Source organism: Euprymna scolopes, chromosome 6 (assembly GCF_053919585.1).
Source record: "Euprymna scolopes isolate OS-2025 chromosome 6, ASM5391958v1, whole genome shotgun sequence".
Lineage (NCBI taxonomy): Eukaryota > Metazoa > Mollusca > Cephalopoda > Sepiida > Sepiolidae > Euprymna > Euprymna scolopes.
The window spans coordinates 109,958,113-109,972,297 of record NC_136487.1 but is presented as its reverse complement, the minus strand read 5'-3'; the positions used below and the strand labels follow the sequence as shown (position 1 = coordinate 109,972,297).

General features: G+C 37.9%; 1 protein-coding gene across 1 annotated transcript in view; it reads left to right on the top strand.

Moving 5' to 3' along the window:
- LOC145277860 (conserved oligomeric Golgi complex subunit 8-like) overlaps positions 1-14,185 on the top strand; it is a gene marked incomplete in the record, with an annotated part of 189,211 nt that overhangs the window by 81,750 nt on the left and 93,276 nt on the right. Inside the window, 1 exon segment of the mRNA XM_080129811.1 lies at positions 14,129-14,185. Within this exon segment, the coding sequence (XP_079985937.1) occupies positions 14,129-14,185 (57 nt within the window).

Genomic DNA, 14,185 nt, shown 5'->3' with positions numbered 1-14,185 from the left:
AAAACACTGGGCCTCACCCAGACGAGAGCCATCCATCACAATTGATGCCAGATGGGGATGAGAGCGTTGATGATGTAAGGATAGGAGTTTGGTTTTGGATGCATTAAAGGTAACCAGCCACATCTTCCCCCACTGAACCACGCGCTAGAGATCAGAGGAGAGAGAATCAGAGAGAACTTTGTCATTTACAGCCTTTGATGTGTTGCCGTAGATGGTCGTGTCATCAGCATAGATGTCAACGAATGATTTAAGTATGTGTTTAGGTAGATCATTGATGTAGATCAGGAAGAGAGTTGGGCCCAGGATTAACCCCTGAGGGACTCCAGCATTTCTATTGCAGGCCTCCGATTTTTGTCCATCTACCACTACTCTTATGAGCCTATCGGAGAGAAATGATTTAATGATTGAGAAAACATTTTCAGTTATACCATAGCTGGAAATCTTGTGAAGTAGACCCTTATGCCATACCTTGTCGAATGCCTTTGATATGTCAAGAGCAATTGCCCTAGAAAGGAAGCCTTTGTCAAGAGATTCACTAATCCTGTGGGATATAACCGTCAGCACATCTGCGGTAGATCTTGCAGAACGGAAACCATATTGTGTGCCACTAAGAAGGTTATTCCTGCTGAGGTGGTATACTATTTCTCTATTTAATATGGATTCCAGCAACTTACTCATAACACACAGGAGACTTATTGGTCTGTACTGAGAGGGAGATGACTTATCACCTGAATTCTTAAATACAGGGCAAACTGATGAGGTCTTCCAGGGAGTCGGAAAGCACTTCTCCTTAAGGCAGCGCTTAAATAGTTTCGTAAGTATGGGAGTAAGTTCTGGTTGAAGCTTTTTTAACACTATAATTGGGATGCCATCAGGGCCAGTTGCTTTACTGGAATCTAGGTTCTTGATTGATTGATTTTATTTGCAAAGGAAGCGAAAAATCGTATGATCTGGATGCTGGTTGTCCGGAAGGTCACACATCACCAGAGGCTAATGTCTGGATGGCTGGAACAGGTACTTTAGATATAGCATGGTTTAGGGTTGCTCGCTGGGTCTAGAACGATCAGCTGGACGTCAGGGCGATCCAGAACGGACTGTGAACACTGAGAACGTGGAGGTCAGTGTTAAGGAATGGACGACACTGAAAATGTAGGGCTAGTGTAAGGAACGAACGGTCGGTGGTAGGGAGCCAGGTGCAGGCGAGGTTGCAGACCAAAGGAGCAAGGTGCATGCGAGGTTGCAGACTGGAGGAGTGAGGTGCAAGCGAAGTTGCAGGCGGAAGGAGTGAGGTGCAAGCGAGGTTGCAGGCTTGAAGAGCGAGGTGCAAACGAAGTGCAGGCAAGGTTGCCGGAAGGCTGCAGGAGGAGCTGGAAGCACGAAGGGCTGGAAGGCTGCAGGAGTGAGCAGGAAGCCACTGGAGATTGGAAGTGAAGTTCACTGCTGGTGGGTCTCAGGAAGCAAACAGTACTGAACCGCATTAGTAGAAAAACTTATTAACCCTGATTGATAAGGGCTGTTTGAACTGCTGCTGAGACGACTGATGTCACTGGGAATTCTTCGGCTGGCAGATTCGGTTGATGTAACTGGTAGCGTCAACGTTGCCATCGGGAACCTCCTCGTACTCTCCGGCCGAGGTGCTGGCTGGACGCCAACGTGCTGTATTCATGAGAAGGTATTGTTACAACACACACTGGGCTTGGAGAGAAAACAAATGAATAGTATTAATTCTTCGCTGAATCGAACACAACCAAAAGAATTCCACATGTAAATTGATTCTGTTTATGTTCGATTCAGCTCTCAATCAAAGTCTCTGCTATTTTCATGGAGAAAAAGTTGAAATTAGATTTACTTCACCTCAATTTGACTTGAGAAAACGGTTATTTGCCGCCAGGCAGTGTATATAAGATTGTTCCTAAATGAAAAAATGGCTGGCATGGCAAAACATAAACTATGATGTGAGCGCACCGTGACAGTAGAAAGAAAGCTATCGATGACAAAAATTAAGACTTATTGGAAGATGCTGACAAGTCTCTATAAGAGATGTTATCCATCAGTCGGTCTGCCACACTTAAGTTTGAAATAGCATTTTTGTCCGTCATGCTTAAGTTTGAAATAGCATTTTCATCATAAAATGCATGGATTGAATGGATTTTTCTTGTTAATATTTGTAAGGATGAAACGGTTGGATTTTTCTTAGCAGAAGCCAATGTTTATTGCAAATTGGTGTTATTTAAACTGCTTGACAGGTTATAGAAAATATGTTTATATAAATTCCTGCAAATATATGGAGTGGACGTTTTTTCTAAAGATAAGGCACATGAAATCTTTCTAAGATTGAAATAATATTTAAGTCTAAATTTCTTCACAGTCATTACTTGTGAAAGAATAATTTCTTCTCTTTTATCCTGTTTGTTTTTTTAGCACATTCCTTTCATCCTTTTCATGGGCATTTGTTTTTGCTTCTTGACCAGCCTTCACTATCGTTTATGGCACATGTATTAAAGACACATACAGTTTATTTACTTTAACATCAAAGGTGAATAAACCTATTCTAGATTTAAAACAAGACTCTGACTCTCCATATTTGATATTGGGAGCTGAAAATAAAACCAACTCTGGAGGCGGCTAAAAATACAGAAAAGAAAAATTCTTTAAATGACTCCAACATCTTCAAGAATTGGTGACTCGAGACTACAATGTTTGAACTGCTTAACATAAAGACAAATGTTGAGTCTATTTTTTTGTCTTTTTACAAATCAGTCTTCCACATAGGATTCACAAAGATCATGTCTCAGAATTGTCCGGCTTTCATGAAGTCCTCCTCATTGATTGTAACAGTACTATTTACCTTCCACTCAACCATAGTCTTTAACAAGCATGAGTTTGGAGTCTATATCTGTGACATCATTTCTTTAACTAGAGAACTTAGCTTGGGATAAAATTAAACATACAATGCAGCACTAGTTACCTATATTTTTATGTTTACTCTAAACTTCACCCCGGACTCCACAAAGCACTCTCTCCCTAATTTTCCATTGTGGATTAAAACCAGACTAAATGATTTGATCATTAATCCTTCCCATACATTAATGGTTTTATCAAAACTCTCGACACCTCAAAATAAATGATTAAAAATAAATAAAAAATGGGTTCAGTCTAAAAAAAAAAAAAGATGCATTTGAACTACATGTAAAAAACAAAAACAAAAAAAACAATCAAGATAAAAATACTAGTCTCCTTATTATTTTATTCTGATTGCCTTAAATTCCTCTAAGTAACATGAAAATTTGCTGTGAATCTCCTATTGGTGACCTGGATTTGTTTTGTAGTCTTTTTAATGATCAGACAAGTGAAATAATGTTTGCATTCAGCAACATTGTAAAACTGGTTGTTTTTTATAGTAATGTAACAATCCCTTTTATCTCCTCCCTTTTTTTTCTTTAAGAACGGCAATAAAAAATTTGATAGCCTAATGTCTGCTTGATAAATGACCTGTTTTAACAAGAGTTCTCTATGGCATCAAGCATTGCATATCATTAAGCATATAAATATTTTGATCCTATGGTAGATATCATTCTTTTTTTTACAGTGATCACCACTTATCAAGGCCCGGAAGCCACTCAGGGATAAGGGTTATTGCAAGTACATTACGTTAGTGTAGAGATTTGATGAAGTGTTTACTTAAGGGGGCGGTTCATTAGGAATTTGTTAACATTGGACTTGAAGACATCCAAGTTGTAGTCCGGTGGGAAGCAGGCAGACGGAACAGAGTTCCACAGGCGTGCAGTTCTAACAAAGAAGCTTTGTTCATGGAATCCACGTTTTGATTTAGGCACAGATATAGAGTGGGGGAAATTTTTCACAGTGGATTCGGCTAGACGGGTGTTTTTCATGAAAGATTGGCGAGGGGGGGGACCAGAGATTGGAGTTCAGACGAGCACCTGCCATGGAAATAACGATAAAACAAGGATAGGCTCGTCACGTCTCTTCTGTGGGAGAGAGGTTGCAGGGTAGTGAAAAGGGCATCCTCCACTGCCACGAAGTCTATTTTGTACTCTGTCAAGGCAGGATAGGCTGTTTTTAGCAGCTCCTGCCCAGATATGGCTACAGTATTCCATCCTTGGATGTACTTGGCTTTTATATAGATAGAGAATTGCATCAGTAGTGAGATATCTTCTGGAGCGGTAGAAGGATCCCACCATCTTTCCAGCGACCTTGGCAACAGACTTGATGTACGTGTTCCATTTCAGATCAGGAGTAAAGGTCAAACCCAGAAGCTTGTCAAAACACGGGGTCTCACCCAGACGAGAGCCATCCATCACAATTGATGCCAGATGGGGATCAGAGCATTGATGATGTAAGGATAGGAGTTTGGTTTTGGATGCATTAAAGGTAACCAGCCTCATTTTCCCCCACTGAACCACGCGCTAGAGATCAGAGGAGAGAGAATCAGAGAGAACTTTGTCATTTACAGCCTTTGATGTGTTGCCGTAGATGGTCGTGTCATCAGCATAGATGTCAACGAATGATTTAAGTATGTGTTTAGGTAGATAATTGATGTAGATCAGGAAGAGAGTTGGGCCTAGGATTGACCCCTGAGGGACTCCAGCATTTCTATTGCAGGCCCCCGATTTTTGTCCATCTACCACTACTCTTATGAGCCTATCGGAGAGAAATGATTTAATGATTGAGAAAACATTTCCAGTTATACCATAGCTGGAAATCTTGTGAAGTAGACCCTTATGCCATACCTTGTCGAAGGCCTTTGATATGTCAAGAGCAATTGCCCTAGAAAGGAAGCCTTTGTCAAGAGATTCACTAATCCTGTGGGATATAACCGTCAGCACATCTGCGGTAGATCTTGCAGAACGGAAACCATATTGTGTGCCACTAAGAAGGTTATTCCTGCTGAGGTGGTATACTATTTCTCTATTTAATATGGATTCCAGCAACTTACTCATAACACACAGGAGACTTATTGGTCTGTACTGAGAGGGAGATGACTTATCACCTGAATTCTTAAATACAGGGCAAACTGATGAGGTCTTCCAGGGAGTCGGAAAGCACTTCTCCTTAAGGCAGCGCTTAAATAGTTTTGTAAGTAGTGGAGCAAGTTCTGGTTGAAGCTTTTTTAACACTATAATTGGGATGCCATCAGGGCTAGTTGCTTTACTGGAATCTAGGTTCTTGATTAGCTTGGCGACCTCATGCACGGATATTTGTATGTTACCTAGCATGTTCTGTGTTATAGGAGGAAATATGGGGAGTTGCTGGCCTTCGTCACATAGAGTAGAATTATCTGCAAAGTTCTTTGCAAATAGTTTGGCCTTGTCTGATGCTGACGAGATGACCTCTGGTCCATTGATAATGGTTGGGATAGAACGCACGCTTCTGTTCAGGATCCTATTTGTTATTTGCCAAAACTGGTGGGAACCAAGCCGCTGATCAGCTGCCTTGGATTTAACAGACTGGGCATATAGCTCTCTTGCATTTTTTATTACTCTTTTACAGTGGTTGCTGGCAGTCCTGAAAGCAGCTTTAGTCTCAGTGCATCTATTATGTTGGTAGCTATGGAAAAAGTGATTTCTGTGCGCGATAGCAGCAGCATATTCTGGGGAGAACCATGGCTGGCTGTTAGGTTTTTGTTGGAATTTTTTAGATTGTATGAATTGGTCTATGCCTACAATTAACCATTCGGTCAGATCTGATACTATAGAGGACACTTCCTTTTTAAACATGGAGTGCAGAGGTAAATCAGATATGAATGTACGGGAGCTATTCCAGTCAGCCATAGAGTATCGGTATACAGTACGGTGGAGGGGTACGTCTGGGGGCTTCTTACATTTCATTTTTATCTTAACTGATACGACGGAGTGGTCGGAGGATCCTAGAGGAGAATGAATGGAACATGAACATAGCTCAGGGGAAGTTGAGAGAAAAAGGTCTAGGAGGCTTGCATATTGACCGGGTGTATCGGGCACACGGGTGGGTTCACGAACAATCTGAGTGAGATCATAAGCAATGGCAAAATCATGACAAAACCTCCCCTCATCATCTGTCTTATTTGAATGGGTCAGCCATTCCACATTATGGACGTTGAAGTCACCACAGATGTGGATGTTAGTCGAGGGATGTGAAGTGGTCTATTTTCTCAGATATGCTCTTAAAGATAGTAACTCTGCTGTTGTGGGTCCTATGGAGGGCAAATATAAATGCAGTGGTGTTAGCAAGTGCAACCCCGAAATTCTTTCAAGTTTCCAACTTTAAAGCTTTCTTAAACAAAATTCTCTATTTAATTTACATTAAATCTTATTTGTATTTATTTTTTTGCCAAGAATTAAAGTCACAACTTCTTGAATATTTTTTGCCAATGCCTATATCCACATAGCCACATGACCAGTAACAGAATCTAGGATGATTGTTGTAAGTTTATAGAAATCTTCCATTTTCTCTAAAAATGTTTAGGGTATGGAAATAATTTTTTTTTTTTTTAAATATTTATTTCTGGAATATATTTCTTTTGTATAGAATTGATAAATTGAAATGTCAATAATAAATGCAATGATTATTTAAAAATAATCAATTAGTTCAAAATCTTAGTGTCTGTGGTGTTAGATTTTTGTACAAAATTCTAAATCAATAATTTTTGAAAGAGACCTTACCAAACAATTATATACTTAAAAAAAAAAAATGTTGCATTCGCTGAAACACTACATGCACCCATTAATAGTATGTAACTCAATATAAACTATCACATGGTCAGGTAAACATTAAACACCCCTCCCTTCTAACTAACCAGATACGGTAATTTAAGAGGGGAGCTAGACATTTGTCAGGATAACAAATACAAATCCAAAGGTGGATCAAATTTCTGCAGTTTAAAAATATAAAGGCAAATTAAATGTCGTGGAAGAAAAGACAGAAACTTGAGTTTGAATATTGATTAATTTGTATATGAGTGGAATGGCTGCATTAAGAGAGACAAATTGGGGGGGGGCAACAAGACAAGTGTTTGGCAGCTGAGAGAATGCATAAAAGTTAGGAATTGGTGTGAATTATGGTGTTAGCGAAAAGGAGTGCTGTCAGTTTTATTGAGATTACACTTTCCTGCTAAGCCAACAACCATTTTGTAATTCTGTTGTGGTCTGAGTGGTGTATCATGGTATGGTTGTGGAAATATCCTGGTTTGGAATATTATCATTCTGGCACATCACCACAATTACTGAACGTCAATAGTCACATCCCCTCTTCAGAGCAACTTTGTTCTATTGTCATCACTCTGCAGCTATGTTTGAACTAGGAAGTAAACCAACTGCATTAGATATTACTCATCAATTCTTTGTAGATAGATAAATGAATAAAACATCTTATTGTTTTTATAAAAAAAATACAATTTATGTTTTACTGTATTTTCACAAATGCAGCAAAATGTTTCTTTTTCCGTTATGATTTTTATCAAAACTGAAAAGAATTATCCACACTGAAAAATGGGGGAAAGGATTGAATCAGAGAAGGAAGGGGAAAATTTAACCATGATGAGTTGATAAATAGGCACATTTCCTCCATTCACTTGTGTTTTCGACTAGCAGTTCAATCACTTGTACAATTTTGATCAGACATTGTTACACACTTTCACCTGAGATTTTCAATCCAGATCAGTTAGAAATAGAGAGAATAGAAAAGTTCTGATTGATCGTTTACTATCATACCAGTGACAAGGGGCCCATTTATTGGGGTTTGGGATGATTTTTTTTTTTTACGTTCATAAAATTGTATTTCTTGCTGTTGGAAAATTGATCCAAGGTTGTACAAAAAGGACGACTTCTTCCTGTCTTGTGCCACAATCTATCATCAAACTGAAGTAGTATAATGGTCGGATGACGCACTTATCACTCCATGGAAATATTTTTTACTTGTATTTTTATTTCCTTTATTTTATTTATTTATTTTTACTATTCTGTTTGTTTCTTGTTGGATTTTTGTATTAATTTATATTTTTAATAGGATTTTGTTAAGTTAAATATAATTATATCACTGAATCTTTTAGTTATTAATTGAACTAATTCTTATAAAACTATAACTAATTTGGTTTGAATCTTTATAAAATTCTTGCATGCAAATAACTTCAAAAATATCCTATAATATCCTTTAATACTTGAAAATTTGCTAAGAATTTTAAATCCAGTTTAGCTGGTTTTCTATTCAAAAGTTTAAATGTTTCCAGATTCCTTTCAAATTTCAAGGATCGCAAAGTAATTTATTCTTTCTTTCAATTATTAATAAAAGATTAAAATTGTTGATTTATTTACAAAGAAGCCGAAATGCATTCTGATGGATTTAATTTTGCAATGAAATTATATTTTTAATAGTATTATTAGAAAGATATGTTTGTAACTTTTTACATTATTACAAGAAACACAATTTTATTAATAAATAGAGTATGAGTGAAAGAAAATTTTGTAGATTGGAGCCAAACCTTTTAACTTTTCAGGAGTTAGAGTCAAATGTTTTGAGCTACCGATTCCACAGCACGGATTGCTACATGCTGCTTTCTTCTTATCTTATAAATATAAGTGAATGTTTATCTTTTCAGATAAGGTCACATTTCGTCATAGAAACTTAACAAATGTTATTTTTATTTGCATTTGAGTTTGATCAATGAAACCAAACAATTAATTTCAATTGTGAACATACTATACTAATTACTTAGTTTTTATTCCAGTATCATAAAATACTTCTAATAAAATTGTCAGGTGACAATTCAATAATAATCTAGGTACAAAAATTGTCTGTGTGGTAATTCACATTCAAACATAACTTTAAAAAACAATTTTATTCAATTTATATAATAACTAAATGATGTCAAAAGTAATTCAAGTAAACTTTACAAAATTTGATTTAAAAAAAAATTGTGGAAAAGACCACCATGCAACTGCTGTGTAAAAAAAAAAAAAAAAAATGTATCTATTTCTCTATATCATCGTCAAAAGAAACAAATTCTGAATTGAATCAACATGTTTCCATATTTGTTTCAATTTCGCTCTATTATTAAGTACTGGTGGAATTTGGAAGTCGTTATCAAAATTCATCTTTGAGTAACAACAAATGGGGGAAAGAAAAGATGTAAACAACAAAATCATAAAAGGTAGCAAACAATAAACTAGATCAAAAAAAAAAAAGAAATTAACTATAGTGTAAAAATAACTGGTCAAGCTAAAAGAAGGAATTATTATTCTCTTTTGGCTTGTTTAAGTGTGAGACAGCATTTGCTCTTTTAATGTTCCAAAGCCACCAAAAAATCGGCTTTTTTTTTTTTTTTTCTTCTATTCATATGAGTTCTTCACTTAATACTTGCTTTTGCCCTAATTTTCACTATTTTCCATTTTCCTTCTGTATTTTTTTTTTTTTTTTTTTTACACCGTGGTCACCACTTATCAAGGCCCGGAAGCCACTCAGGGATAAGGGTTATTGCAAGTACAGTACGTTGGTGTGGAGATTTAATGAAGTGTTTACTTAAGAGAGCGGTTCATTAGGAATTTGTTAACGATGGACTTGAAGACATCCAAGTTGTAGTCAGGTGGGAAGCAGGCAGACGGAACAGAGTTCCACAGGCGTGCAGTTCTAACAAAGAAGCTTTGTTTATGGAATCTACGTTTCGATTTAGGCACAGATAAAGAGTGGGGGAAATGTTTCACAGTGGATTCAGCTAGACGGGTGTTTTTCGTGAAGGATTGGCGAGGGGGGACCAGAGATTGGAGTTCAGACGAGCACCTGCCATGGAAATAACGATAAAACAAGGATAGGCTCGCAACGTCTCTTCTGTGGGAGAGAGGTTGCAGGGTAGAGAAAAGGGCATCCCCCACTAAGCCACGAAGTCTATTTTGTACTGTCAAAGCAGGATAGGCTGTTTTTAGCAGCTCCTGCCCAGATATGGCAGCAGTATTCCATCCTTGGACGTACTTGGCTTTTATATAGATAGAGAATTGCATCACTAGTGAGATATCTTCTGGAACGGTAGAAGGATCCCACCATCTTTCCAGCGACCTTGACACAGACTTGATGTATGTGTTCCATTTCAGATCAGGAGTAAAGGACAAACCCAGAAGCTTGTCAAAACATGGGACTTCTCCTAGACGAGAGCCATCCATTTCAATTGATGCCAGATGGGGATGAGAGCGTTGATGATGTAAGGATAGGAGTTTGGTTTTAGATGCATTAAAGGTAACCAGCCACGTCTTCCCCCACTGAACCACGCGCTCGAGATCAGAGGAGAGAGAATCAGAGAGAACGTTGTCATTTACAGCCTTTGATGTGTTGCCATAGATGGTCGTGTCATCTGCATAGATGTCAACGAATGATTTAAGTATGTGTTTAGGGAGATCATTGATGTAGATCAGGAAGATAGTTGGGCTCAGGATTGACCCTTGAGGGACTCCAGCATTAATACTGCAGGCCTCCGATTTTTGTCCATCGACCACTACTCTTATGAGCCTATCAGAGAGAAATGATTTAATGATAGAGAAAACATTTCCAGTTATACCGTAGCTGGAAATCTTGTGAAGTAGGCCTTTATGCCATACCTTATCGAAAGACTTTGATATGTCAAGAGTAATTGCCCTAGAAAGGAAGCCTTTGTCAAGAGATTCATTAATCCTGTGAGATATAACCGTCAGCACATCTGCGGTAGATCTTGCAGAACGGAAACCATATTGTGTGTCACTAAGAAGGTTATTTCTGCTGAGGTGGTATACTATTTCTCTATTTAATATGGATTCCAGCAACTTACTTATGACACACAGGAGACTTATTGGTCTGTGCTGAGAGGGAGATGACTTATCACCTGAATTGTTTATGTTGGATCTGAAGACATCCAAGTTGGATGTCTTCAGATCCAACATAAACAAATTCCTGACAAACCGCACCCTTAAGTAAGACACTTTATCAAATCTCCAATACTAATGATTACTACAATACTATCTCATTGATTACTGTACACGCAATAACCCTTATCCCTGAGTGGCCTCTGGCTCTTGATAAGTGGTGACCACATGTAAAAAAAAAAAAGAAAAGATATATTTTTTTTATTTATTTGTTCATTTTTATTTATTTTTTTAGTTCTTATTTTGTTATTTGCTTTCATATTTTATTCTTTCGTATATTTAAATGGAAACAAAAAACTCCCCAATTATTAAGAAGAAAAAAGTAAATGCCCCCCCCCCATCCCCTCCTGCCCTGTAGTCTATACGACTCCATGAGAAGGTGACCTTTTAAAATACCAGTTTTGAACTTATACTACGTACAATACTTAGTTGTCCCCTCCCTTTTTTTTTTTTTTTTTTTTTTTTTTTAAGGAGAGTAAAAAGCACCATGGATGCGTTTTCGGTAGCCCCCCCCCCAACTCTCCTTTCCTCTATTTTGTCCTTCAGTTCTCATCTGCAACGAATGACAATGTTTAACATAGGTGATAGAAAAACACTGTATACCTGGGTGGTAGTTTTTAGTGAGCAGAAGCTAAAGATGATTAAATTTGCTTTCCATTCTATTCTTGTTGTCAAGGGTACTGGAGGTAAACGTTTTCTTGGGCTGACGTTATCTGCCTGATAGTCAAAGACCCGAACCTTGGAGCAACTATCAAGGAGGCCATTTTATCAGCAGGTGCATAGTACTGGGGCTGCTGCATTGCCATTTGGTGAATGGAGTCTGGACGTTGCAGTAGCTTTTAGTGTGACCTCTCGATACCATATTAGTAGGAACTGCTATGACTTTTCCTTTTCATTGGTCTACAAATATCTTCCTTCCTCATTTTCTCTTTCGTTCCTATTTCTCGCTCTCTCTTGCTTCCCTTCAGTCATGCTGTAAAGAACTCTGCTGACTTCTTCCACAACCCCCAACCTAACTATGAACAATTACAATAAACAAAACAAGAGAAAACTCAGAACCCCAACTTCCAATGTATATCCTACAAGTCTCCTTCTCTAACACCAGGGGTGTATGTTTCAACTTTCTAGAGGCTAAAATCCAGAAATCCAATTATGGAAGACTAAACCTGACTTATTGTTTTTGTGCAAAACTGGCATTAACTCAATTGCTTCCTTAGCTGATTTTGCCGTCAAAAGATATTCTAACTTTACTACCAAATCCAACCCTCAAGATCACCATGGACATGGAATATGTGCCTACATTAGAGATAGCTTCTTCTGCGGAAGAGACATCTCTAAAGAAGACCTCAAACAACACTACAGGGGCTTTAGAATTGCACTTCCTCACAGTATAGCATTCATGTTTGCCCTCTACCATCCCCACAAATCTGAACAGTCTCCCTGTCTATCAGAGGATTGCCTTGACAACCTAAGCTGTCTTCCATTCATAATAAGCAAAATCTCTCCAAAAATTCTATTAAATTCCAGCAGTACACATTTAATAAATTTTGAGCAAAATTAGTGTCCTTAAAGATGCTGAGGAAATCTTTTCCAAATCCCAAATTTTTCCTATATCGACAAGCTGCCAGCCAGGAAAATTAAATTTTACTGCCTGCCTATGTGGAGTATTTGTATTTCCATTTGTTACAGTCTTAAACTTTGACAAGCCGAACTTGCCAGTACTTAGTGAATAGGCCTCAGATAGATATCACCCTAAACTCTCAACTTCAAATTGAAGAGCCACTGCTCAAAATGACAAGGTACTACAATAAGGCTGACTGGGAGGCCATCAGGAATCACATCATAGGTACTCCATGGGGAAATATCTTTTCTCTCTCTCTGTGCAAATGAGACTACTGAATGGTTCAAAGCAGCAATTGAAGCACTTCCCACACGTAAGTTCTATAGCAAACCTCACTCTCTTCAATGGTTTACTTCTACTTGCACAGCTGTGATTGTTCAAAGACAGCATGCATACCGCAGATTTATCTGACATAAATCCGGTACAAATAGACAAAAAAATAAAGAAGCTAGAAGTAATTGTAAGAAGGAAATAGCCACAGCCAAGAGAGAATACATTGAAACAACCAGAAAACGCATGGAAACACAGAAATTAAGAACTTGTGACTTCTGGAAAATCTATAACAGTGTAGTCACTATTGGACAATCAACAATTCCTCCAATTCAACAATTTTGAAGTTGTTTGTACGGCAACCAAAAAGGCTAACCTGCTTGCCCATAGGTTTGCCTGCAATTCTACTTTAGACCCAGCAAACTACTCCCTCTCAGATTTTCCTCTGCGGACAGAACCACACTAGATGATTCGAAAATCACCCCTTCTCAAGTACATGATCTCATAAAAAAACTAGATACCTCAAAAGCATGCGGACCTGATCTTATCCTGGCTGTACTATTAAAAAATGCTCTGCCAAGGTTGCTTCAGTTCTCTTAAAACTTTTCAACAAATGCCTTAATGAATCTTACTTTTTTGACTGCTGGAAAACTGCTTCTGTGGTATCAGTTTACAAGAATTCTGGTGAAAGAACTGACCCACTAAATTATCGCCCCATTAGCTTCCTCCTTCTTTTCACCAAAATATTTGAGTCCATAATTAATCAAGCTCTAGTCCACCACCTCACAGCTGCTAAACTTCTGTCTGTATGGGTTTTGACAAGCCCGTTCTACTGCAGATATTCTAACTGTAATCTCTGAACGTATATACAATACACTGGTTAAAGTAGGGGAGGCTATGGCAGTAGCCTAGATATATCTAAGGCCTTTGACAGAGTATGGCATGATGGTCTTCTCATGAAAATCAGATCCTATGGTATTACTGGACGAACACTTAACATAATTAAATCCTTAAATAAGAGAAGAATCCAAGTTGTCTTCGATGGTCATACGTTTCCTGTTTCCCTTAATGTACTGACATTTAGAAGTTCAACTGTAATGTAAACAGACATCTTGCTGCTCAACTCCCTACATAGTATCCCTGCAACTTATGCCTCAGATAGTAGCCCCTACATCAAAGTGGCACTGTGCCTTGTTTTGCGTGAAACTGCAATAAAAAATATATATATACACATTCGACCTTAGATGATGAGAAAGAAAAACAGACAATACCTCCCTCCCCGCCCCTCCGATTATGCAGCACATTCAATCAGTTTATTTTAAGCAATAGAATTAAAATAAATTTCTTTTGTTTTTAGTTCCAGATAATTGAAAAACATGTTGAGAGTTTATTGGGTAAACTGCCTTCATTTTCG